Below are 26,274 nucleotides of genomic sequence, written 5' to 3'. Positions count from 1 at the left end.
AAATTGCTGAGAACATAGTTTAGTTAAGAATAATCTTCAGGCCAGTGAAGTACCTGGGCAACTACTTTATTGCCAATCCTGACAACCTGAGTTCAGTCCCTGGAACTCACATGCTGGAAGGAGATGAGGGACCCTTATAAAGTTGTCCTCTGTCTGCCATACCTGTGACATGGCAGACACAGAAGCCATGTACATGCAATAAGTAAAAAATGTAAAATAATTTTCTTGAGACAGTTGGGCTCTTTCTGGCCTGGAACTTTCTACGTAGTCTCAAACTCATGTGCCACCATGGCTAGTAAATGGAAATTAAAAAGAAGAAGGAGGAGGAGAGAAGGAGAAGAAGAAGAAGAAGAAGAAGAAGAAGAAGAAGAAGAAGAAGAAGAAGAAGAAGAAGAAGAAGAAGAAGAAGAAGAAGAATTAGTTGTTTCTGTTAGTGTATAATGATACTGAGCCAGAAAGTTAAGATTGTATTATATTCAGATCATAGGCATATCTAATTTATTTGGGATAATTTCCATTCAAAATAGCAAGATGAAAAATAGAGTTTAGACAGTTTTTGAAATATGGCAGAAATCAGAAAGAAATACATGGCCTCCCGCCTCCCAAATTTCTTAATAATGCCAAATATGCGAGATGTTCCATCTTAATGAGCTAAAAACTACTCGTGGACAGATATCATATATTTCCTGATAAAACTACTGTTTTTCACTGAATTGTTTTCTAGAGTTAACTCTTTGAAATGTATGGTTTTCCACCAGTCAGTATTTCCGGGAATCTATACTCAATGATATCAGGAAAGCTCGGAATCTATTTACTGGTAAAGAATTGGCAGCGGAACTGGCGAGGATTCGGCAGCGAGTGGACAATATTGAAGTTTTGACAGCAGACATTGTCATCAACCTGTTGCTTTCCTACCGAGACATCCAGGTGAGAACGATGCTCAAGGTGTCTCTCGGATAGCATACTCAGGGGTGGAAGGGATGCTGGTCTAGAGTTTCAGGCAGCTAATAAGTAATCCATGTTGCTGCATGGACCTGACTGATAACGTTCCACCCTGTGATTTCATGATGAATGGAAGAGTCTCACACATGGTAACTATCGGGGATTATGACATACTCATATTTACTCTTCCTCAAAATTGCTCACATACCCAACTCTTGGAGGCCCAGTTCTCTGCTGTGAGACTCGGGCACACCTGTCAGTCCGCCAAAGAGCTTTGTTTTGGCAAACAGCAGAAATTCTTAGTGCTTTCTGAATATATATCTTACTTCCTGAAATTATGTTACTGACATCCTGATCATGCCAGGAGCAAAAATATGCAACTGGGCTGGAGAGATGGCTCAGAGGTTAAGAGCACCGACTGTTCTACCAGAGGTCCTGAGTTCAATTCCCAGCACCCACATGGTGGCTCACAACCATCTGTAATGAGATCTGGCACCCTCTTCTATGTACATAATAAATACATAAATCTTAAAAAAAAAAACATGCAACTGATTCATGGTAAAATAGTGGTAATCCTGTCACATGACACACTGACATACTGTATCATTTCTACTGATAGGTCTTAGATTTTTTTTTAAGTTCTGGAAAGTAGAAGACTATCTCCCAGTGAAGGATGTGGTCTTAGGGTTGTAGTATGAAATGCAGGTAACTCCATATCCAGACATTTGGCCCCACGTAAAACTTCATCTAGGAGAGAGGCTCGGTACTTGGAGAACTGTGGTAACTGGGAGCCTGTGGCTCGAGGAACTCGCTCACTTGAGATGAAATCATTTTGCTACTTATGACAGAAGCCTAGTCAGTTGCCCACTGTCCCTTTAAGTAACTGCACCAGGAACCTGGCTGTGTGAAAAGAGCCACTCATGTTCCTGTGGTTTGTTCTGTTTCTTTGGGTTCTGCCAAATGCCGGACCTGTATCTGTCATGCTTACATCCGTGTAACAGGAACTTCTTAGGAGAGACACAGCAGTTGCTTCTTGGGTTTTCAACGGTCTCAACAGATGCTAGCTTTGCATTTAATCCCTTTCTCAGCCTCAGGTGCCCGGCTGTTTGGTTGTTGGACGTTTCTCCTAATGGTGTAATCCTGTGCTCTTCTTTTGGTTGAAAGGACTACGATTCCATTGTGAAGCTGGTAGAGACTCTAGAGAAACTGCCCACCTTCGATTTGGCCTCGCATCACCACGTGAAGTTTCATTACGCGTTTGCACTGAACAGGTAAGATCGTCCCTTCCGGGGTGCACCGACATGATTGATGGCTTTGCTCTTTACAGGGCCCCAAAACTTCCCGGCTGCTCCCAGCTAGAATGGCGTGTTGTTTCTACCTTAGCCATGTGAAATACTAAAAGCGTACCTTCTGATTTCTTTCTGGGTTTTTTTTTTTTTTGGTATTTGGGGGACAAGGTCTCACTGTGTATCTCAGGGTGGCCGTGAACTCTTTGATCCTTATAGTTCTATCTTTTGAGTGCTGGTATTCCTATAAGACCATGCCTGCCCAGCCCCGTGTGTGTGTACGTCTTTTTTTTCTCTCTTAGTAAAAACCTCTTGTGCTATTAGTAGATCTAAATTTTTACAATTATTTTTTCCCTGACAGAGTTTGTGTTTGCTATTTATGTTTTTATAACATTCGATATCTTATCAATATGACACTACTTTTAAGCACATATATTTGTTCTTGGGTATTTGTTGGAAATTGGTTCTAAAACCTTTTAAAGGTACCCAAACCCAAAGGTTGTTCATGTTCTTACGTGATGGTATGGTATTTCATGTAACATATATATATTCTCTATATATATTTAAGACCATATCTAGGTAACTGTGATAGCCAACACGATATGATGCTATGTAGATGGTTGTTATGTTGCATTATTCAGGGGGAAAAATCTATGCATGTTCAATATAGACATTTCCCCACATATTTTCAGTGAACATTTGATTGAACCCACCTGAGACCTTACAAACATGTATTACTCTCTCAACATCACATAGTCCTTCACACAATGATTAGCTGAAGTGTGTGGATAGTTATGAGGAAGTTAATGGTGTCCTCATTCAGAGATGGTTTTCCCCAGGACTGCTGTGAACATGGTTAGTGATGATCGAAACTCTGCCGGTGACATTTGAAATTAAGTGCCCACAAGCCTATCTGAGTCACTATTGACAGAGCATCTCTACATCCTACTCTGCCTTTTGTCTGTATCCTCACACACCTCAGGTCGGATTCCCAGCGAAAGTCATCAAGGAGGGTCATCCGTGCGCTGACCACGGATGGAGCTGGAGTCCTGAGTGGTCCAAAAATGACTTAGCTGTGCTACACTCTTCGTTCCTGGCGACAGGGGTGATTATACATGTTGCTGCCGAAGAAAATGTTGTAAAAACAAAATAAAAGAACAGGAGATCTAATTTATATAGAACTCACTGTGTGTCACATACGCCTTGAGTTCCCTCATTTTCCAGCTGAGCCCACTGGAATTGAGTAATTGTCCCCAACGGCTCCCAGTGGACACGTGCTGTTCTCTAGAAAGCCAGCATGATGCTCAGTGGGAACTTCTACAGCTCCTTCTTTGCCCAGCTGGAGAACTTGCCAACGTTACCAGCAAGTGTAGAATGAAAGCCCTTTTTATCTCCCATTTGTTACCCACCCTTTAGATCCAAAGATAACACCGCAAGGGCTTACCTGCTCGGTTTTCAAACACACACACCCCGACTTTTTTTAAAGTAAAATGTATTTTGAAACCAAGTGATGCCTTAGAATTTTACTTTGTGCGTTTTGTCTCTCTTTCCAAAAGTAACATACAATGAAATGAAAAGTGTATTTGTATAAAGCAATATTCTAAATTCAAGATGTTTAGTACAGAAGGGGGTTTTATGAGCAAAAGATCTGAAATAGTAGTTGAGAATATGAGAATACATATGACTTTTAAAATAATAATTTTATTTGAAATGTATCTGTATACCATGTAACTTATTCATTTAAAATGTCATATATCTTTGATTTTATCATATTAATTGAGTTATATAACTGTCATTCTACAAATTATAGAATTTTTTTCACCCTATAAAGAAACCTACCCAGTAATCGTCACCACACCTCTCCCACACCCCAGATCCTCCTGCCCCTGGCCACCACTAATCCCCCTTCTATCTCTGTTGATTGCTATTTTAAATATTTCATATGAGTGCAGTCATATTGTTGGTGGCCTTTTGTGACTTATTTTTTTCACTTAGCATAATTATTTTCATCACTGAAGAAATGTAACATATGGTTTTGAGAATTATCTACACCTATTACTTAAAAATGAACTACATGGAGCTCAAGGCTGGTCTCCATAACTCAGTGAGTTCCTGCCTCAGAATAAAAAATACAAAAAAAGACTAGGGACATAGCTCTGTGGTAGAGTGCTTATGTAGCATGCCTGAGGCCTCATATTCAAGTCCAGTACCATACAAACTACATAAATCAACTTCTTTAGATGCTTGCCATATGCAGAAACCAATCAACTATTGGGTGGATTTGAATTTTGGTATTATCTGTGGATTAGTTTGCTCCTTGTTTTGGAAGAAAAGCCTTTGAAAAATGTACAGAGTTTTTCATTATTAGAGGTAGTTGATTATGCTCCATTAAAGGTCACAGGGTTTGTACTTAATATTCCACCAACTTGAGCCTGCTCATAGGCAGCAGGGAGATTAGGACTCTAGATGGGTAGGTACAAGTCCATCATATTGACCAGAAAAGCAACTCACAAGATATCCTTGATAGACCCAGTAGACATGCATTAGGATAAGACAGCTTAAGGCAAGGTCCATAGAGGAACCTCGGAATCGAGTTGTTTTTATTCTGCCGACCTTTACCGATGTGAATCAATACATAAAATGGCATTTTTAAAAGGCAATTGGTCTATAATTGCTTTTGTGATCCCTATGGAAACAATGTTCTCTACTTTAGGAGAAATCTCCCTGGAGACAGAGCAAAAGCTCTTGACATCATGATCCCCATGGTTCAAAGCGAAGGACAAGTTGCTTCAGATATGTATTGCCTCGTTGGCCGAATCTACAAAGACATGTTTTTGGATTCCAATTTCACTGACACCGAAAGCAGGGACCATGGAGCATCTTGGTAAGACGGGAGGACGGGAATTACCTGCTCACTCCCAGAGTCCGTGGTACATAAAGCTGCAGACGAGAGGGGGAAAACATTTTCTTTCTGTCCTTTTGATTGTGTATTGTGAGCTACATTTTGATTTTCTAACTTAGTGTACAATTTTATGAAATTCAATTAACATGGAAGGGTGAGTTTGCATAAATTAGATGGGAAAAGTTAAGGATATTAATTTGATTTGAAATGTATACCATGAAAAGCAAAATGTAATTTTATGAGAAAAATATAGAAAAACATCCAGAGGTTTGAAGGAGTAGAGCATACAGGTTTGTGGATAGGCAAGCTTAATATTTTTAAGGTTTTGATTGTTCCAGCAGGGTTTATCAAATGAGTTGATTTCTAGAGTTTACTTGAAAGAATAAAAGGCCAAGAATAGGCAAAGCAATTTTGGAGAACAGATGGATAGACTTGCACTACCCGACAATAAAGCTCACTATAAAACTAAAATAATGAGATTGTAGTGTAGCTGTAGCCTGGGCAAGGGAAACACTGGAGCAGAATGGTTTATATGCACAAGACTAGATTATGACAGGGTGTGCGAAGCTAATGAACCAGAGGAGGGAATGGCCCTTCATTAGTGGTGCTAGGAAATGCATTTCTCTCTCCAGAAAAGCAAATAAAGTTGGCTCTCTATTTTATTTTCTCATTTTTTTCTGGTGGTAGGTAGGGTTCAAACCCAGGGCCTTACTTATGCTAGGCAAGCCTAAGCCCAGCCCAGGACCTCTTTCTTAAGCTCTGTGCATAAACTTTAATTCTAAATGAATTGCAAAAATTTAATTCTAAGTGAGTCAAAAGATCCAAACACACACACACACACACACACAAATGTGTCTAAGGAAAATACTTTTAGTATAAGATCTGTAAATTATGTTTATGGCTTTGGGTTAGGAATGAATTTCTTAAACAAGGCTTTAAAATACTAAACAAACAAGCAAGGGAACCCAAACAAAAGCAGAGAAGCAAAGATTCTAAAGAATGGACCTTTTTAAAAATGTGCTGCTGCTTTCTTAGGGTTCTGGCTTTGGGGAGGGACCTACTGGCTTCTGTTGTGCTGATCTTCCTGCTGATGACAATTGTAACTGTTGGAAAAGTTAGAAAGCAGTGAAGAGTGACCACAGGACCAGGACCTGGAGAGCTCCATGAGCTGATTCTTCCCCCAGAGCCATCTCTGGACTGCTGGGCACGGGACCTTCGGAGCTCAAATAGAAAAATCACAGTCTTAAGTCTAAGTTGTTGACGTTAGGTGGCCAGAGTTCCTAGAAGTAACCCCTGAGTAATGAACATGCCACAGAGTGGGGGGACCCAGAATCTGCATGTGCGCTCCTTCTTGGCTGACCCCTGAGTATGTGTGCAGAGTGAAACCAAAGGAACCTCCCAGGAAAGTGGCAGCCTAAGAACCTAGAGATGCACGAAGTTTCAACAGCTGCCCCCTTGCAGAGGGGACAGGGTTTTGAGTTTGAAGGCACTGGGTTAGGGAATCTCAGATTTTCAATTGAACTCTAAAAGGCCAAGCCTTAGCATGAAGGGAGTGCAGGAAGTTCAGACCTTCACAGAGTGGTGCCAATCAAACTAAAACCCAGCCAAGAAACATCACCAGTGCTTAATTTGCCTCTTACAACCTCTGGTGGTTTGAATGAGAATGGCCCCCATAGGCTGGCCTATTTGAGAAGGACCAGAAGGATTAAGAGGTGTGGCCTTGTTAGAGTAGATGTGGCCTTGGAGGAGGAAGTATATCAGTGAGGGCCTCTTTGAAGTTTAAAAAGCCCACACCAGGCTTTGATAGCTCTCTCTCTCTCTCTCTCTCTCTCTCTCTCTCTCTCTCTCTCGCTCTCGCTCTCGCTCTCGCTCTCGCTCTCGCTCTCGCTCTCGCTCTCGCTCTCGCTCTCGCTCTCTCGCTCTCCCCCTCTCTGTCTCCCCTCTCTCCCTCTCTCCCGCTCCCTTCCCCTTCCCCTTCCCCTCTCACCCCCCTCCCCCTTTCTCTTTTTCTCTGCCTACTGTCTAGGGATCAGTATATAAACTTCTCAGCTGTTACTCTGGTGCCATGCCTGTTTGCTTCCTGCCATAATGATCATGGACCAAATCTCTAAAATTGTCAGCAAGCCCCCAATGAAGCACTTTCTTTTATAAGATTTGCCTTGGTCATGGCGTCTCTTCACAGTACTAGAGCAGTAACTAAGTCAGAAGTTGGTACCAGGGACTGGGGTGTTTTTGTTGGAGGAATGTGGATTTGGGACTTGGGACTGGAAAAATGTTGAATGCTTTAAGTGGGACTTCCTGGGCCCTCCTAGTAGGAGCACGGAAGACGGTAGTGCTGAGGGAGATTTGGACTGTGCAGACCCAGCTCAAGAGGTTTCACAGGGGAGGACTATTAGCAGCAGGCCTAGAGACTATTCTTGGGATATTTTGGCAAAGAGTGTGGTTGCTTTTTGCCCTTGTTCTACAGATTTATGCCTGAGACCAAATTCAAGAGTTTTAGATTAACGCCATTGGCAGAGGGGATATCAAGACAGCCTAGTATGACTGTGTCTGCAACCTGTGAAAGGAAACAGTCTGAGGGATTTCCTGGGCTTCAACAATGGAAGGCTTATGCAAATGTTTTCAAAGAGTGGGGCAGGTTCCAGCTCTAGCAAGCAGAAGAACTTGGCAGCTTTGCCCATGTGATTTTGGCTTTAGAGTCCAGGAGGTTATAGGAGTAAAGGGTTGTGGACTTCCTCCACCGTTGAGGAAAGTCACTGAGGCCAGAAGTGTGTCAGGGGAGTCCCTGCGTGGATGCCTGGAGAGGCTATTAATGTGACACTGTGAAGGGTAAAGCCTGATTGCGTTGGGGATCCCAAGGTGTTGGAGATGCCAGAGTCCTGGGCTACCTGCCAAGGTATCTGCTGACAGGGTGTGGAACCATCCCAAAAGAGAGAAATGTGTTGCAGTCACAAGAGCTGGAAGGAGCTTGGAAGAGCCATCTAACCCAGAATTTGGAGTTTACCTGGCTGGGTTTCATCTTGCTTTGATGCAGTTTTTCCTCTCTCTGCCCCCTGTACTGCCTTTTGTAATGGTAATGTATGTGCTGTGCCATTGCGTGTTACAAGGATGTGATCTGCTTTCTGATTTTGATTTTATAGTGGGTTAAGAGAGTGCCTTGAGTCTCAGAAGAGACTTTGGTCTTTTGAACAGTGTGGATATAGCATGAAAGACTATGGGGACTTTTAAAGTTATACTAAATGGCTTTTGTATTCTGATATATGGCTACAATCCTCTAGGGCCAACAAGTGGAATATGGTGGTTAGAGTGATAATATCCCCTACAGACTCATATATTGAAATGCTTGGTCACCAGGGATGGAGATATTGGAGGAAGATTGGAAGGATTGGGTGTGGCCTTGCTGGAGGAAGTCTGTCACTGGGCGTGGGTTTTGAGGTTTTAAAAGCTCATGCTAGGCCCAGTCTGCCCCGCCCCCAGCTGCCCCGCCTGCTCTCTGTGGATCAGTATGTAAAGCTCTCAGCTGTTGCTCTAGCACCATGCCTGTCTGCTTCCCATCATGATGATAATGTACCAACCTATAAGGAAGCCCCAACTCAATGATTTTATAAGAGTTGCCTTGGTCACGGTGTCTCTTCACAGCAATAGAACAGTGACTAAGACGTAATCAAACTCTTCAGAGTGAATCCAGACTCGGCAACATATCCATTATTACAATATATCTATTACTCCGTGAAAATTTACTGAAGATGTGAAGAAGTATAAAAGTATGACCCATGATCAAGAGCAAAGCCAAGCATAGAAACACATCCATGGAATTGGTCATGGTAATGGAAGCATGCTTGGAATCCCAACACTCAGGAGGCAGAGACAGCAGGGTCAGGAATTCAATGTAAGTCTTAGCTACACAGTGAACTTGGGACCTGCCTAGCCTACATGAGACCCCATCTCAGATGAAGGAAGGATGGAAGGGAGAGACGGAGGAAGGGCGAGAGGGAGAAAGGAAGGAAAGAAAGAACCAACTTATGGGCAAGACAAATTTTGGAACTGTGAGAAGACAAGGACATAAAAACAATGATAAAATGTTAAAGAATATACTTGAAAACATGACTACAATGAATGGAATCAAGAAAGAGCTATCAATCTGTCAATCCTGTCCGTGGCCAGGCCAGGTGAGGTTTGATAAATTATGGGATGGAAAGATGTGAAAAAGAAAAAAAAAACAAAGATTCTAGAGCTGAAAAATACCATATTAGAAGTTAAATATCATAGGTTAGGAGCATATAGGTCAGATATAATGTAAGAAAAGTCAATAACCTTGAGAATAGATGATTCAAAATTGGCTTGGAGCAGAGGGAAGAAAAAGATTGAGAAAGAAATTAATAGTCTCAATGACCCATGGAGAGCCTCGCTGCATCTAACACAACTTTTAATTTCAAGTTCAAGAAGGAAAAAGATTTGAAGCATTAATGGCTGACAGCTACTCCAGTTTGATTAAATGAATGCACCCTCACCCCACAAGTTTAGACAGCCCAGCAAGACACTCACAGACTAAACAAAGGGAATCCTATATTGGTACATCAGAGTAAAACTGCTACAAATCAGAAATGCAAGAAAATGTCCTAAGGGTAGACTAATAGAGGCTACATTCTCTAAAGGAGAGGGCCTAGTTCTCATCAAAGGAAGCCAGAACACAGTGGAGTAACACTGTAAAGTTCTGGAAGAAAGGAAAGGTCAACAGAGGATACATGCCCAATGATGGTTCCCTCGAACATGAACGTAAAATGAAGGTTGCTCTGGGCAAATTTCGATGTCTTTTGTTGACAGCCAATCTTCACTAGAAGAATGTTACAGGGAATTCTTTTGGATGAAGGGAAATTTGGATATATAGAAGGGAATAGTCTAGCCCTGAAAACGATCAATATATGAATAAATGTAAAAGGTACCAACAGAGTGAAGAAAAGTCTGAGATATGCAATGCATATGATCCATATAGGACTGTATTCAATATGTATGGGCTGGCCTAAAAATACTTAAGAAAAACCTTTAAGTGAGCATAAGATATAAATAGATCATTTGTAAAAGAGAAATTATAATTGTCCAACAAATACTTTAAACATATAAAAATAAAGGCCTTTTATCGCCAAAATGATGGCATACAACTTTATATTATTCAGATTTTACAGATTTTATTATCTTACAATATCAATTTTTGCCAAAGATGATAAAGGAATGTGAGCACCAATCACATGCTGGGTGGGTATTCAGTTTTATAACCACTTGGAGATATTGACGTTACCCAGAGAAGTTAGCAACTTATTGAGTCTAGATACAGCAGATGAATACATTTAGAGAATGTTGTGGCATAGAAAGTCTTTTTAAGCCGGGCGGTGGTGGCGCACGCCTTTAATCCCAGCACTTGGGAGGCAGAGCCAGGCGGATCTCTGTGAGTTCGAGGCCAGCCTGGGCTACCAAGTGAGTCCCAGGAAAGGCGCAAAGCTACACAGAGAAACCCTGTCTCGAAAAACCAAAAAAAAAAAAAAAAAAAAAAAGAAAGTCTTTTTAAAAGATGAACAGTGACAGGGGGTGTGTAGCTCAGTGGTAGTGTGCTTAAATAAGGCCATGGGTTCTAGTACTAATATACACATATATACGTGTGTGTGTGTGTGTGTGTGTGTGTGTGTGTGTGTGTGTGTGTGAGAGTAATTGACCAAAATAAGCAAGTGGCAATTTTTTGTGTGTTATTTATAGGAGTTTTTAATGTTATGGAAATATAGAGTTAGTATACATATATGGATGGGCATCATAATCTCCAAGTCCAGTATAATGGATACCAATACAGAGGCAGGAGTTGAATGACATCTGGGAGTGATTCACGTGCAATTTTAAGTATATGTAATACACTTCATTTGATAGGCTGTATCAAAGCACTGCCTATATTGTTCTTTGCACTTCCTACTATTCCTAAAATATTCACCAATTAATGCATATTTTTCTGCATACAACTATATTTGTATGTCTCTGCCTGTATGTATATTAAAGGAAGTTGACTCTTCAGGAGGTCCTAATTGATAGCCAATAACACATTGTTAATATGGGAAGCTGAAATAATCATATTTAAAGTTTGTGTCATCCTAGTGGCTTAGAGGGAGACCATAAACACAGCAATGCTTTGAGAGCCTGGGTAAAACTAAGAGGACAGTGATTTCCTGGAGCATCATGGGAAGCTGTGGCTTGGAATTTGGAGTTTGTGCCTCAAATGTTTCCTACAATGCAAAGAGTTTTGTTGTGTCTCTTAGCCAAATTTCCCTCCTCTCCTGTTACAAAAGAATGATGTAATTACATAGCATGTTTATTATTGTGAGATTTACACATTAGAAGGTTCATCATGGTGGGGGGATTAGAAGCGGTTGTTTGGGGAGCTTTGAGCCCGGGGTGAATGCTTCAATATGGCAGAGATAGTGTGCCAATAATGCCTGCACACACGTGGTCTTCGTGGTCTGTGAATTCAAGTGCATCAGGCACAAAGTAGAAGAGTTTCCCCTCTAGAAAACAGTAGTTTGGACTACCAAGAGACACAGCAAGGTTGTGCTAAGTTCACTTAAGGAAAGCAGAGATTTTTCTGTCTTCTTTTGGTTAGGTTTCAGTTTTGCTGCTTCCTTTTTCATGTTTCCTGTTTAGTCCAAGATCAACTGTCTTCTGGAAAGCTTTGTGGTCAGGGTCTTTGAGGGCCAGCCAAAGATGTCGGTGTTTTTATGATTACATTCTAAGGTACCTCTGAGTTTTCTAGTAAGAACAGGGAAGGCTGCCGAAAGTCAGTAGACTCAGTGGGAGACCTTAGGAATTGATCTTGTATCATGTAGTGATTTATTTAGTAATGGGAAAATGTCACCTCACCAGAGTGACTGCCCATTACTTCCCTTGAGAGTTGTCATAGCTGTTTATCCTGCTAGACACTAAGACTGGCCCCGTTTTAAATGGCTTATTTTTAAATGTTTATACACTATTTGTTTAGCTCTTGCATTTTCTTACTGTTTCAATCCATCTTGAAGGGTGTGCCCTCTTCTCACTAACCCTGACCCTTGCCTCGCTTTCTGTTGAGAATGAAAACCACCCCATTGGGGTTCTGACATTAAAGGGCACTGCTGATGAGTACCTCATCAGCTGTGCCCAGCATTGCATCTGCCCTGGGGCCTCCATCCCAACCTGATGTCTCAACTGACCTTCTTTCCTGAGTCATGATCATCTGAGTCTTCTCTTGTCTCCTCCAGGTGCTGAGATTAAAAAAGATATTCAGTGTCATAGCAAGCAGTCTGTCCCTCAAGCCTTGAGTCACAGCCTGAATCATTTTGTGTTTGTTTGAATAAACGGTGATCCATGCCCCATAGAAAGTTTAAGGACAAGAACTTCACCTCAACAAAAGAGGCCCCCAGGCAGTTGGGATGGCAGTGTTCCTGCCCCATGGTGGAAGCGGGAAGTTCCAGCCTCCCATATGTATATCACCTGATGCAAGAGCTATGCATGGCATCCTCTTACTGCCCTGGGGAAACTCCAGTGCACAGCTATTTTCTGAGGGCTTCAGTTGGAGATTCAGACATACAAAATAAGAAAAAAAGGAGAGTTTTGTTTCCTTTTAATTTTCCACAATATGAATTGTCATTACAGTAGACTCTGGTTTTTGAATGTGATGTGACACAAAGAATAACATTGGAATGGATCCACATCTTCATTCCAATGCTGATTGAAGCATTACAAAAGAAAAGATTGTTTAACATGTTTTTCATGGTCATTGGCTTTCTTGTTTTGTTCACTGAAGCCCTTGAGGTTGGCTGGAATAATGTTACTACATTCATGTCTTGGTATCCATGGGGAATTAGTTACAAGACACCCAAGGATCCAAATCCATGGGCACTCAAGTCCTTAGATAAAATGGTGTGGTAATTGCACATAACCCATGCAAGCAGCCTTTCCATCTACCCAACTTGTCTGTACTACTTATAAGACAAGAGGACAGATCACCATGCCACAGAAGTACTAATTGGCAGGATTATCACCATTCCTCATTTAAGATCCTATCTTCAGAGAGAGAACTATGAAATTAAGTCGTACTTAATTCTTATGTGGCACAACTGGCTCAGAACACTGTCTTGTTTGTGTCTTTGAGCATACATTTGAGCTCTTTGTTTGGGATTTCATCTAATCCACTCTCACTAGATGACATCGCTCTAGGACTGATAACTTTTGGAGAGCTTGTGTTGCCATAGTTTTGTGCTTCCTGTGTAAATTTACTGGGATTTATTGTGCATCTGGTGTTAATTCTGTGCTTGGTGTTTTTTGTTTGTTTGGGTTTTTTATCAGTTATATTCTTTCCAGTGAAGTTGTCATGTGCAAGTGGAACTCAGATGTGGTAGATATGCGAGTGTAGTTCAGAAAATAATTCTTCAGACCAGAAGCCCTGGGTCGTTCTTGAGTAGGATATTAGCTGGCCAAACAACCACCGCTATTTTCTATAACCACAATGCAATTGTTGGACCAGCCAATCAATAACAGTGGCCTCTTTGACTTCAATAATTGTTGGAGGATCAAAATATTCAGCTTTTGTTTTCATTATCTCTTGGCAAGGAGGCAAAGAGATCAGACTGTTCTGATGAAGGTACAACGTAAAAGTCACTCCTACACTGGTCTTGGGAACATAAATCGGGAGGACCTTTCTGGGATGCAGGTTGGCACTGCACACCTAGAGCTCTGAAAGAATCCGTGTTCTTTGATGCAGTGACGTCATCTTGAAAGTGTCCCAGAGGAATAGCAGATACAAAACAAGAGATGGATTTGTAGTGACATCCACTGCAGTGAATTTGTGGTAACAAGAAAAGAGAAAACTCAATGTTAACAAAAAGAAGTTTTTTAAAATGAAGGATAGCATTTTGATAAGGTGGACTGTCATTCATTCAAAGTTTTAGGGCTGGATTTTTTTGTGTATGATGTGTGTGAGTGTGTGTGTGTGTGTGTGTGTGTGTGTGTGTGTGTGTGTGTGTGTGTGTTGTTTGTTTTGATGGCAGTGATACAAAATATACCTTAAAAGAAACTTACCACCTAAGCCAGTTATGAGAATACAGTTTACCAGCATCGAGGGCATTCTTACTGCTATGTGACTTGTCATCATGACCCATCCACAGACCTCTCTCCATCTTACAAAACTGAAATTCTGCACCCATTAAATAACTTCCATTCCTCCCTTATCTGAGCCCCTGAGAACCACGATTCTACTTCCTGTTTCTGTGACGCCATTGGAGGTACCTCATATTTGCTGTGTGATTATGGTAACTGATCTACCTTCCTATTTTCAAAGTTTATGCATGTGATAGCCTATGACAGCATTCCTTTCCTTCTAAAGGCTGGATCATAGTTCTTTATATGTACCTACCATATTTTGTTCATCCATCTACAAACAGGTTGGTTCTGTCTTTTGCACATTGTAAACAATGCTGCTATGAACATTGATATACAGCTATCTCTCTAGGGATCTCCATTTCAGTTCTTTTGGATGGACACACTCAGAAGGAAATTGTGGCTTTGGAAAAATGTTTCTGGTGACATGTATCATGATATATCAAATTAAAAAGCAGATTATAAAACAACATGGTTTTTCCCTTTTCAGGAAAAGAAAAAGATTTTGTATAAATGGATGGAGGAAATAATATTGAGGGCTTTTAAAATCCTTGCTCTGAAATTTCTATTGTAAGGGATGAGTGTGTAAGTAATTGGACTTAGAAGAGAGGGCTGTCCCCCGATTGCCAGGTCACTCCAGCAAGTGACTCTACAGTCATTTCTTATACATGCTGTTCTGCTTTGCCTTTGAAAATTTCATGGGTGATAATTTCAGAAGTCTCTCTAGAGACACAAAGGAGCATGAAATTCTAATTTAATTACCCATGTCTCATCAGGAGAATCACAGCTGTTATGTCACCAACAAAGAGAAGGGACAGCTAAGTGGAACTTGAGTCCACTTTCTCCTGGCTGGAATGCAGGCACTCATCAGCTAGAAATAAGCAAGTCAAGAACACTTGTTTGTACTTGATAGCTGTGGACCGTCTCAGCCAAGATGAAAACATGCACAGAGACTTTTTTTTTTTTTTTTTTAATGAAAACACTACTCACTTTACAATCAAGGGCTCTACTCTTTCACGGTCAGTCAACAGACGGTGCTAACCAAAGGAAGTTTTTGAACAAATTCTGTTCCTTGGAAAGTATGAATGAGAAGTGATTCATCTGAAATGTAATTATGATATAACTGCATTTAGATGCAGAATGTTGCTTCTCAAATGTAATAGCGGAACTGAACGTAGTACAATGCATTAGCTCCCTTTCAACAAATACTTAGTACTAAAACAGAAAGAGTGGCAGGAATGGGAGCAACTTCGTGCTGTTATTCAAATATTGTTGGCATTCTCTTAACATGTGAATGTTTAGTTCCTTCTATAATTTTTTTTTTTCTCCCAAATGAAGTTGCATTGATTTGGTTTCTGCTGGTGTGATATGGTGTGACCACAAGCAGCTTTGAGGAGCAAAGAGGGTCCATCATCGAGGGAAGTCAAGGGGGAAACCCGAGGCAGGAGCTGAACAAAGCAGAAACCGCAGAGGATTGCTGCTTGCTGGTTTGTTTCCCCTCCCTTGCTCAGCTGGCTTTCTTACGTGGCCCAAGACCACCTGCCTAGGGATGGTGCCTCCAGCGTGGGCTGGGTCCTCCTGTGTCAATTAGCCATTCAGAAAAGCCTCAGGGACACCCCCACAGGACAGTCTGGTCTAGGCAGTTCTTCAGTTGAGGTTCCCTCTTCCTAGGTAACTGAGTCTGTGCCAAGCTGACAGCCGAAGCTATGGGAGAAGCTTCCTCAATTTTAACTTTACTCTTGGCTCATCAGTTTAGTTCTTTCTGGAAAAATTTTCACTACTAACCTCTGTAGATTTCTTTACATAAGGTTGTGTTCATTTATCTTCCTGCTGATTAGATTCTGAAGATGTTAGCAATGTGTAACTTCCTTCTTTGGTATATTTTATGGGCATATTTTGGTAGTATTGGTGTAGCAACTTTTTCTTAAATTTTAGTTTTAGCCTAAATGGAACCGATTAAATATATTTGTTGAGAAGCTCTGATTTCCTAGACTATATTAATATCAATAGAAGATATAAACTCTCTCCTTAACAAGAAAGCAGTTCTGTCTGATTTTGTTCACTTGAAGTTTTCCTGTCCAACTCGCCTCTCTTTTATTATGTGAACCAAAAGAAGCCAAGGAGATGGCCCTGACTGCAGTGCTTGTCACGGAAGCAGGAGGACCTGAATTCAGATCCCTAGTTCCCTCCCGAGAAGCAGACACAGTGGCAGTCAGGAGGTAAACACAGGCGGATTCCTAGAGCTTACTGTTGAGCCGTTCTAGCTCAACCAGGGAGCCTCACATCCAGTGAGATACTCTGTCTCATAATGTCTTAAGAGACACCCGACACTGACTTCTGAATTCCCCATGTGTACCCACGTGCGCGCAAGTCTATGCAAGTGCCTGCACAGGCGTGCACCAAAAAGATATGATAAAAAGCAACTAAAATAATCTTTAAAATACAAACCAAGGGCAGACAGTGATAGGGAGGGAGGCTGAGGCTTTGGAATCCAGCAGAACAAGGTCAAGTTCCTACTTGATCACTTCCACACTGCATGGCTTACCATTTCTGTGCTTCAACTTCCTGATCGTTAGGCGTTCTCCCTGGTTTTAAACAGTCTAGTATGTAGTCTAAATACTGGACCCCAAGTGTCACTCCCTAGGGAGAACTCAGCCATCGGAGGCTGCTTCTTTTGTACTTCCTCTTAGTAGTTCGGTGTCCTCCACAGGTTTCTCTGGTGGACTGCGTCACCAGAGAAATAATATAATAATAATAATAATAATAATAATAATAATAATAATAATAATAATAATAATAATAATATAATGCTGTATTATATTATTGTTAAAAGCATTCTCCGTGGGAAGAGCCCACATTCCTACCTCAGGCTCCTGGGCTTGATGCATGCCTTGATGGGTGTGCATTCTGACAGGCAGGACTCATTTGTGGTGGTGATGTAAGCATTTTTTTTTTTCCTGGCCGTTGCACCAGTGGCTGCTCCTTTAGACCGCATCTCCGAGGGAGAGCAAGCAGAGTGGAATGGGCTGGACCCTCTGCTGGTTCATGACACAGCAATGTGGCACGGACATGAGTTAGGACCGTCAAGCAGTGTGCTTACTCAAGCATGACTCAGCTTCAGCTGAAGTTGTTCCATTGTCTTAGCATCTGTGTGTACCTTTGCCAAGTGTGAATCTTAAATAAGCACTAACTCGATGGATCCCCAAAAGAATGAATGTTTGAAAGGGAATTGGGGCTAGGCGGTGGTGGTGCACACCTTTAATGCCAGCGCTCGGGAGGCAGAGGCAGGCGGATCTCTGTGAGTTCGAGGCCAGCTGGGCTACAGAGTGAGATCCAGGAAAGGTGCCAAAGCTACACTGAGAAACCCTGTCTCGAAAAACCAAAAACCAAACCAAAAAAAGAAAGAAAGAAAGAAAGAAAGGAAGGAAGGAAGGAAGGAAGGAAGGAAGGAAGGAAGAAAGAAAGAAAAAAGAAAAAGAAAGGGAATTGGGGGATGGGGGCAGTTTCACAGGGATGGGAGGGAGGCTGGAGGTAGTTTATTAGGGTAGAAAGAAACTAGAGGGGATGGGGATTAAATCACTTTATATGTGTATGAAATTGTCAAATTTATTAAAAGTTTAAAACTAATATATGTAATATATATACATACATATATATATATATATATATATATATATATATATATATAGAGAGAGAGAGAGAGAGAGAGAGAGAGAGAGAATTAACATTAAGGAATAAGAGAATACAAAAATACAAATGCTCACAATAGTGATTACATGTTTATGACTGAGATTTCTCATCAGTAAACTTTTTAGTAATGAGAATTATATATGTCTTTTTTAGGAGAAACTAAACCTTCCTTAGCTGTAAATTAACTTCCTGCTCAAGGTGTTATACAGGGAAAATAAACTCTTTATAAATAATGTCCTCAATATGTTTATTAAATAATAAATTCCAACAGTACTAAACTATGACCCGGGGAGGCGATGTGCAAACCTCTGATTTGATGCTGTCCTGGGCTGTAGTTCATGGTCAGGTGGTTTAAGGAAATGAGGACTGAGAGCAGTAACAGAAGTCAATACAATACATCTTCTGTACATTGCATGACCTGCTGTGCCCATCGCTTGTTAACTCTGGTTCTTCATGGTGCAGCTGAGTGTGGTCACCTGCATTGATGACTCAGGGCCTGGGGATTCATGGCCAGCAGGGATGACAGAGTCTCTGCTGTCCTGGTGCTCACATTCTAGTCAGGGGAAAGACAGTAGAATCTCTTGTCATTAGTTGATATTCTGAAACATGGCAGATGAACCAGGCTTTTGTTTTTTCATGTACCACACTAATATTTGGATTTCAAGAAGTATTTTCTTTTTCACCCACATGTGTCATACTCTTTGGCATAGTGTTATGCACTCAGAAGCATCTTTTGATTCTGATTAGTACCAGTGTGTGTATTAGATCTGTAGCCATGTTCCTCTTTGTTCCATTACCATAGCAACATTTTTTTCTTCCTCCCCCCTTTCCTTTCCCATTCTCTCCCCTCTTCCCTCTCTCCCGTCTTCCCTCCTTCCTTCCCTCTTTTCCTCCCTGTCTCCTCTCCTCTCTCCCACCCTTTCATTCTCTGTTGAACTCTCTGCTTAGGGCTCTTTCCATTTATTACTGCGAAGAATCGACTCTCAATACTGCTGAGTTTTAAGTTGCATATCTACTTTGTATTTCATTGATTTTTAAAAAAGCATTTCTTCTGCTTCAGGGTAATAGATAGCCCTTTTTGTTAGATGGACGCTTGGGGCATTGATTTCTTTTCCCAATCTTGTTCCTTTCCCAACACCAGCATTTAAAGGTATAAGTTGTTCTACACCCCAGAAATGTCAGTATATTCAAATGTATTGCCAGGGCGATTTCTCCTGGGATCTTCAGAAGTGGATTGTCCAGTATCCAACTATGTCTTTCTTTATTGCTTTCTATTTTGGTGCAGTTATGAGAGAGAATACAATGCATGAGTTCAGTTCTTTTAAAACTGTTGAAGCCGGGCGGTGGTGGCGCACGCCTTTAATCCCAGCACTCGGGAGGCAGAGGCAGGCAGATCTCTGTGAGTTTGAGGCCAGCCTGGGTTACCAAGTAAGTTCCAGGAAAGGTGCAAAGCTACACAGAGAAACCCTGTCTCGAAAAACCAAAAAAAAAAAAAAAAAAAAAAACAACAACAACAAAAAAAAACTGTTGAGAGCTCCTTTCTGCCCTAGAAGAAACCCTGCCGGTGTTGGGTGCAGCAGCTCGGATAAGACAGATTAAAACTGGCTTACTGTGTTACTCAAATCTCCCATGCCTTTGTTGTTATTTTTGTGTGTGTGTTTGACCATTATGGAACATTTTATAATCTCCAGCAACTACTGTAGACTCATCTATCTTTTTTTTTTTAAAGTTCTATTAATTTTGGTCTTGTATGCTTTGAAGCAATGTTAATAGATGCATGTAAGACTATTAGTACTGAAGTTGGTTTGTTTCTGATATTAATACATATAATCACATCTGTATACATCATTGCACTTTTAACTTACCTGTGCCCTTACACTTGAAGCATCTCTTTAAAATATATGTATTTGTGTCTTTTTCTTTCTTTCTTCGCAGTTCTTATTAATTCTGTTTGGGGGATCTGTATTTTAAGTCATTTACATTTAGTATGGTAACTGAAAACTGGGCTTACATCTTCCATCTTGCTGTTCATTGTTTCATGTGTTCTTTGTTCCATTTTTCCTGCCTGCATGTTTTTTTAACAAAATAATTGAGCATTACATTGTCTTCTCTAATTAGCTCATTAGCTCTTTAGTAATACTTTTTATTAATTCCTTTAGTAGCTCCCTAGTGGTTACAGTATTACATTCATCTGGACTCTGTAAAGGAACAGAACTGATTGAAAGAATTTATGTATGTGTATATGTGTGTATCTATATATATGCATGTATGGATTCATTCTGTGTGTGTATGTATACATCATATATGTGTGTATATGTATACATATTTATATGTGGAATTTATTAGAGTGGCTGTGGTCTGGATATTCTAACAATGTCTCACAATGGAAAGGCCAAGAATCCAGTAGTTGTTCAGTCCACAAGACTCAATATCTCAGCAGACCCAGTCTACACTGGTCCTAAAGGATTCCTGGAAATCTAGTTGCTGATCTTGTCTGTTGGAATTCCAAAGAAGTAGGTAAAAAAAAAAAAAAAAAAAAAAAAAAAAAAAAAAAAAAACAGTGAAGGAATGTCTCAGCAACAGAGTAGATGAACTTGCCAACAAGAGCGAGGGCAAGCAGGCAAAAAGCAAAAGCTTCTTTCTTCCATATCCTTTTATATGGGTTGTTACTAGAAAATGGGGCCCAGCTTAGGTGGGTCTTCATTTCTCAAGTAATCAGATCAAGAAAATCTCTCACAGGCCAGGCATGATGACACACCTTTAATCCCAGCACTGAGGAGGCAGAGGCAGGTTAATTTCTGAGTTACAAGCTAGCCTGGTCTACAGAACCAGTTCCTGTCTATAGGACAGCCAGGGCTGTCACACCGAGAAACAATGTCTCAAAACAACAACAACAAAAGAAAAGAAAAGAAAAGGAAAGGAAAGGAAAGGAAAGGAAAGGAAAGGAAAGGAAAGGAAAGGAAAGGAAAGGAAAGGAAAGGAAAGGAAAGGAAAGGAAAGGAAAGGAAAGGAAAGGAAAGGAAAGGAAAGAAGGAAGGAAGGAAGGAAGGAAGGAAGGAAGGAAGGAAGGAAGGAAGGAAGGAAGGAAGGAAGGAAGGAGAAAGTCCCTCACAGGCATGCCTAGAGCTGGTGTTTTAGTTGATTCCAGATGTAGTAAAGTTGACAACCAAGGCTAGCTATCACAAGAAAGGACTCCTGAATTATACCTACCATCTTAACTTGTATTCCACTGTTTTCCTAGTAAGGAAACTTAATTTAAATAGTCAATAGATGCTACAGTTAATTGAGTTTATATATAGTCATGTGTTTGCCCATTGTGGTGTTTGTTCTTTCTGCAACTCAGGACTTCCACCCAGAACTGCTCTTCTTTGGTCTGAAACCACTCTGGTGGTTTCGTGGTGTGGATCAACTGGCAGTGAGTTCCAGTTTTGGCTTGTCTCATGGCATCTGCTTTATTGCCCTAACTTAGGAAGTTGTGTCTCTTCTGGCTTCTATCGTTTGCGTTGCAAATCCAACTCTCAGTTTTACTGACTCTTTGAGGTCTGGTGCCTTTAGTCATCCCGGGCCAACTTTCTTTTCTCTCTATTCTTCCCTCCTTCCCTTCGCCCCTTCCTTCCCTTCTTCCTCAAGGCTCTAGTCATATATGATAAAAGATCGTCCACTGAGCTATCCTGTAGCTTCCCTCTGGTCAACGTCAAGGTTTCTCTCATAAACCAGGCGGGGTTATGCATACCAGTAGAGACACTGAGGCAGGAAGGTCTCTTGTGTCCCCAGTTGATAGCAGTTGGGTGACAAAGCATGGCCTTTGACTCAATATTTTTTCTCTGTGTGTTTTTGGTCTCAGCATCTGGACTATTTTATTTCATCCTTCTTGAATTTTTCTCAACTCCCTGAGTCTGTGGGCTGATGTTTTCCTCAGCTTTTGAATATTTTTATCCACCTCTTGAGCTATTTCTTGTGTTGCATATCCACTCTCATTTCTTCTAGGGATGTAAGAATACATATGTTAGGCTTTTTAACTAGGTCCCATATGTCTCCAGTGCCTTTTTCTTTTTCCTTTTTCTTTTCTAATTTCTTTCTCTGCTTCATTTAAAATAATTTATTTGCTGTATTGATGTATCCAACCGTCTTATTAAATAAGAAACACAGAAACAATGTAAAAGAGAAAGCCGAGAGGTCAGAGCTCAGAGCTAAAATCTCACCCTTCCTCCTGCGGTGTCCCAGCTTCCCGAAAGAGACCTATTTCCTGTCTGTTCGTCTATTTATAGTATTTTGTTCTGCCTTCTCATTGGTTGTAAACCCAAACACATGACTGCCTCGTCACTGTCTGAATGTACAGCCCCCTAGGTCTTAAAGGCATATGTCTCCAATGCTGGCTGTATCCCTGAACACAGAGAGATCTATGGGATTAAAGGCGTGTGCCACCACTGCCACACTCTGTCTATGGCTCTAATAGCTCTGACCCCCGGGCAACTTTATTTATTAACATACAATCAAAATCACATTTCAGTACAATTAGAATACCACCACATTGCTGTTTTGTTTCTTTCACTCAAACTATCTCCTGTTGTGTTTAGTGTCTTTTAAAGCCCATTTTCATTTTCATGCATGGAGTACGTTAGGTCCCGATCATTGGATAGTTTTAAGACTCCAACTCTCGGTTGAAGTTGTTGGCCTTTTCATTCACTTTGTTCATCTTTTCCCATTTTCTTTGCCTCCTGTGTAGTTGTTTTAAAGTCTGCATCTTAAAGACACAGCGAGAATGCATGTGCATCAGCCTTTCTTGCCTGTGTTGACTCTTCGTTAGGGGTTCACGTGATTCGACTCTTTGCAAGCTTCCGAACTCTTCATTACGCACCAGGCATTCTGCATTCCAGAAGGACTAAAAATCCTAGGAAATCGTGTTGTTTTCTCTTTCAGAGCTTATAGCTCAAGAAACTGCTGGTGTCAGCAAATGCAGCTGAGTTGCACTGTGACTGAGTGCAGCTTGGGTTGACCTAACCTATCTGTTCTGTCCTTGTCTTAACTGTGACCATCTTTGGCTTTTGACAGTGAGTCTTGAAGGTCTACCTCTTGATCCCTTAAACACTACGGGAGACTTCTTGTCCACATTTTGGGGTTTGGGATTTATCTTTGTATTCAACTCCAAACTTTAGTAAATTTCTTTTTATTTATTCAGTGTATGTATGCATGTATGTGGTGTATATGCATGTTTGTGTGTCTGTATGTGTGCCTTCAGTTGCGTATATATGTGTGAAGGCTAGAAGTTACCCTAGGGTATTTTCCTCAATCTTTTTCCAGCTCATTTTTTAGATAGAAGCTCTCAATGCACATGAAGCTCATTGAGTCACCTAACCTGCCTGCCTAACGAGGTCCAGGTATCTACTTGTTTCCATTCCCTAGTACTGGGGTTATACATGTGTGCTGCCTCACGCAGATTTTTATATGGGTGCTGGGAGTCCAAACTCAGTTTCTCGTGCTTGCTGAGATATCTCTCTAACTCCAGTAATACATTTCTAGAATGATACCTTTTATGTATTTATCCCAGGCTCCTTTGCCTAATGAGACTTTGACTTCGTGGGACTTGACCGTTACCAGGGATCAGTTCTCACTCCCCCATCCAGGGTGCCCCATCCCAGGCGCCTGTGGAACCCAACCCATCTTTCAGTGTTTGTCCTGTGGGAAAACTTCAGTTGTCTGAGGCTCCTTCACATTGCCAACCTGTGCAATCATCAAGCACTCCACTAGTTCCATTTCTTCCAAATAGACCTTCAAATAGGCAGAGTATCTGCTTACACCAGGACGAGCCTGATCTCATGGTCAAAAGCAATCCAGCTCTTCTAGAGCATTTCCTTCTCCAGATTTGTGTTTTCTTTTACTTTAGAGATGTGCAAATTTCAGCTTTTGTTTTGAATGACATCCTTTTTTAATTGAAAAGAGTTTTTTCAGACAATATATTCTGATTATAGTTTCCCTTCCCCCAACTCCTCTTAGGATCCCCCTGACCTCCCCACCCACTCAATTCCACCCCCTTTCTTTGTATCTCTCTTTAGAAAACAAATAAAAACTGTAATAAAGAAAGAACATAGGAAACACACATGCACTTCATAAAAAAACCAAAGTTAGAAACTATAACATACAAGCAAAAGGCCAGTGAGACAAACACTATCCAAACAAATTGTCTTGGGGTTACTGTTGCTGTGATGAAACACCATGATCAAAAGCAACTTGGGAGCCGGGCGGTGGTGGCGCACGCCTTTAATCCCAGCACTCGGGAGGCAGAGCCAGGCGGATCTCTGTGAGTTCGAGGCCAGCCTGGGCTACCAAGTGAGCTCCAGGAAAGGCGCAAAGCTACACAGAGAAACCCTGTCTCGAAAAACCAAAAAAAAAAAAAAAAAAAAGCAACTTGGGGAGGAAAGGGTTTATTTCCCGCACAGTTCCATATAGTTCATCATCAAAAGCAGTGAGGGCAGGAACTCATGTGGGCAGGAACCTGGAGGCAAGAGCTGATGCAGAGGCCATGGAGGGGTGCTGCTTACTGGCTTGCTCCTCATGGCTTGCTCAGCCTGCTTTCTTAAAGCACCTAGGACCACCAGCCCAGGGATGGCACCACCCACAATGGGATGGGCCCTTCCGCATCAATCACTAATTAAGGAAATGCCTTACAGCCAGATCTTATGAAGGCAATGTCTCGATTGAGGCTCCTTCCTCTCTGGGGACTCTAGCTTGTCTCAGGTTGACATAAAACTAGCCAGTACACAAAGTGCTATGAGACAAAGTCTACAAAGATGCCATTGAGTTTGTTTTATGACGGTCATCTATTGTTGGGCATGGGACCTACCCTCACGTGTGGTTAGTACACTGAGTGGGACTCCATTGGAGAGAACTAATGTTTCCTTTGCAAGCAGATGTCAGTTAGAAATAGCTTGGCTAGCCATGCAAGCCTGTGCCCACTTCCCCCTTTCAGCACCGCGATGGGATCCATCTGGTTTGAACTTGTGCGGACGTGCTGCCAAGTCACCGCAAGTTCATATGCGCATCCATCCTGGTGTATTTGGAAGACACTGTTTCCTTGGAGTCATCCGTCCCCTCAACTCCTATAACCTTCCTGCCTCCTCGTCTACAAAGCTCCCTGAGCCCTAGAGGGAGGGACTTGGTGAAGACATCCCATTTAGGACTGACTGTTCCAGCGTATCTCAGTCTCTTCACATGGTCCATTTGTGGGTCTCTGTGTTTCCTCCCATCTCCTGCAAGGGGAAGTTTCTCTGATGATGGCTGAGCTAGGCACTGACCTATAGCAGAATGCCATTAGGAGTCATTTTATTGCTGTTTTCTCTTAGCAGAGCAATCGTATTTGATTTTCCCCTAGGCCTATACCCTGTCTAGTCTCAGGTTCTTGCCCCCCCCCAGCAGTGTCAGCCATGGCTTCCATCTCATGGAATAGTTCTTAAATCTAACCAGAAAGTGGTCGGTAACTCCTCCAACATTTGTGTTACTACTGCACCAGGGTATCATGCATGCGGGTCACTGTTGTAGATGGCAGAGTTTATAGCTGGGCTGGTGTCTGCCTTCCTCCTCTGGGAGCATGCTGACCACCTTCCTGTACCATGAGCACTGGTCAGTGGGGGTGAAAGCTCTAGGTGGACACCAGCTCGACTTCTCTGTGTTCACTGAGATATGTAATGCAGTCTTCAGCAATAGGGCCTGACCATCAGTTGGTGGAGAGCAACCACAAGCCTTGGCATTAGCCTGAGATGTTTAGGGATTTCCATGGGGCCCCTTTGGCCAACAACTCCACTGGATGCAACCCATTCCTGGCACTGGAGGTTTTACTTGGTGAAAGATGTCTAGTTAAGTCATTGTCTCCCCTGTTACCTGGTGAGTCCATTTAAATTTCTTCCATATGTGTATACATTTTAAGAAGCTTCTACAGTAGTATATTTCCATATCACCCCTCAAATGGCCCTTATTATTAGCTGCACCTCCCTGTATTCCTACCCTTCCCTCTCTCTTCCTTCCCTCTCCCTGTTTAATGCTCTCGCTCCAGCATTCCCACCACCCCTGTGTCTCATAACTATTCTGTTTCCCCTTCCTTGGGAGATCGTGCCCTCTTTATTAATCCCTTACTCTACACCTAACCTCTGTGGTTGGATGGACTGAGGCATGCCTATCAGGTGCTTAAATGCTAACATCCACATATAAGAGCAAGTATATACTATTTGTCTTTTGGGGTCTTTTTTCTAGAATTTTAGTTCAGTGATTTTATGTGCTTTCATCAATCTCCAAAAT

General features: G+C 41.6%; 1 protein-coding gene across 1 annotated transcript in view; it reads left to right on the top strand.

Annotated features, from left to right (window-relative positions):
- The window catches only part of Map3k5 (mitogen-activated protein kinase kinase kinase 5), a 221,197-nt gene that overhangs the window by 93,770 nt on the left and 101,153 nt on the right, over positions 1 to 26,274 (top strand). Inside the window, exons 5-7 of the mRNA XM_042262234.2 lie at positions 759 to 927; positions 2,107 to 2,213; positions 4,942 to 5,112. Coding sequence (XP_042118168.1) covers positions 759 to 927; positions 2,107 to 2,213; positions 4,942 to 5,112 — 447 coding nt within the window. The remainder of the gene's footprint in view (positions 1 to 758; positions 928 to 2,106; positions 2,214 to 4,941; positions 5,113 to 26,274) is intronic.

Source organism: Peromyscus maniculatus, chromosome 16, assembly GCF_049852395.1.
Source record: "Peromyscus maniculatus bairdii isolate BWxNUB_F1_BW_parent chromosome 16, HU_Pman_BW_mat_3.1, whole genome shotgun sequence".
In the NCBI taxonomy this organism is placed as follows: domain Eukaryota; kingdom Metazoa; phylum Chordata; class Mammalia; order Rodentia; family Cricetidae; genus Peromyscus; species Peromyscus maniculatus.
The sequence above is the reverse complement of the archived record's forward strand: the minus strand, read 5'-3'. Positions and strand labels throughout refer to the sequence as shown.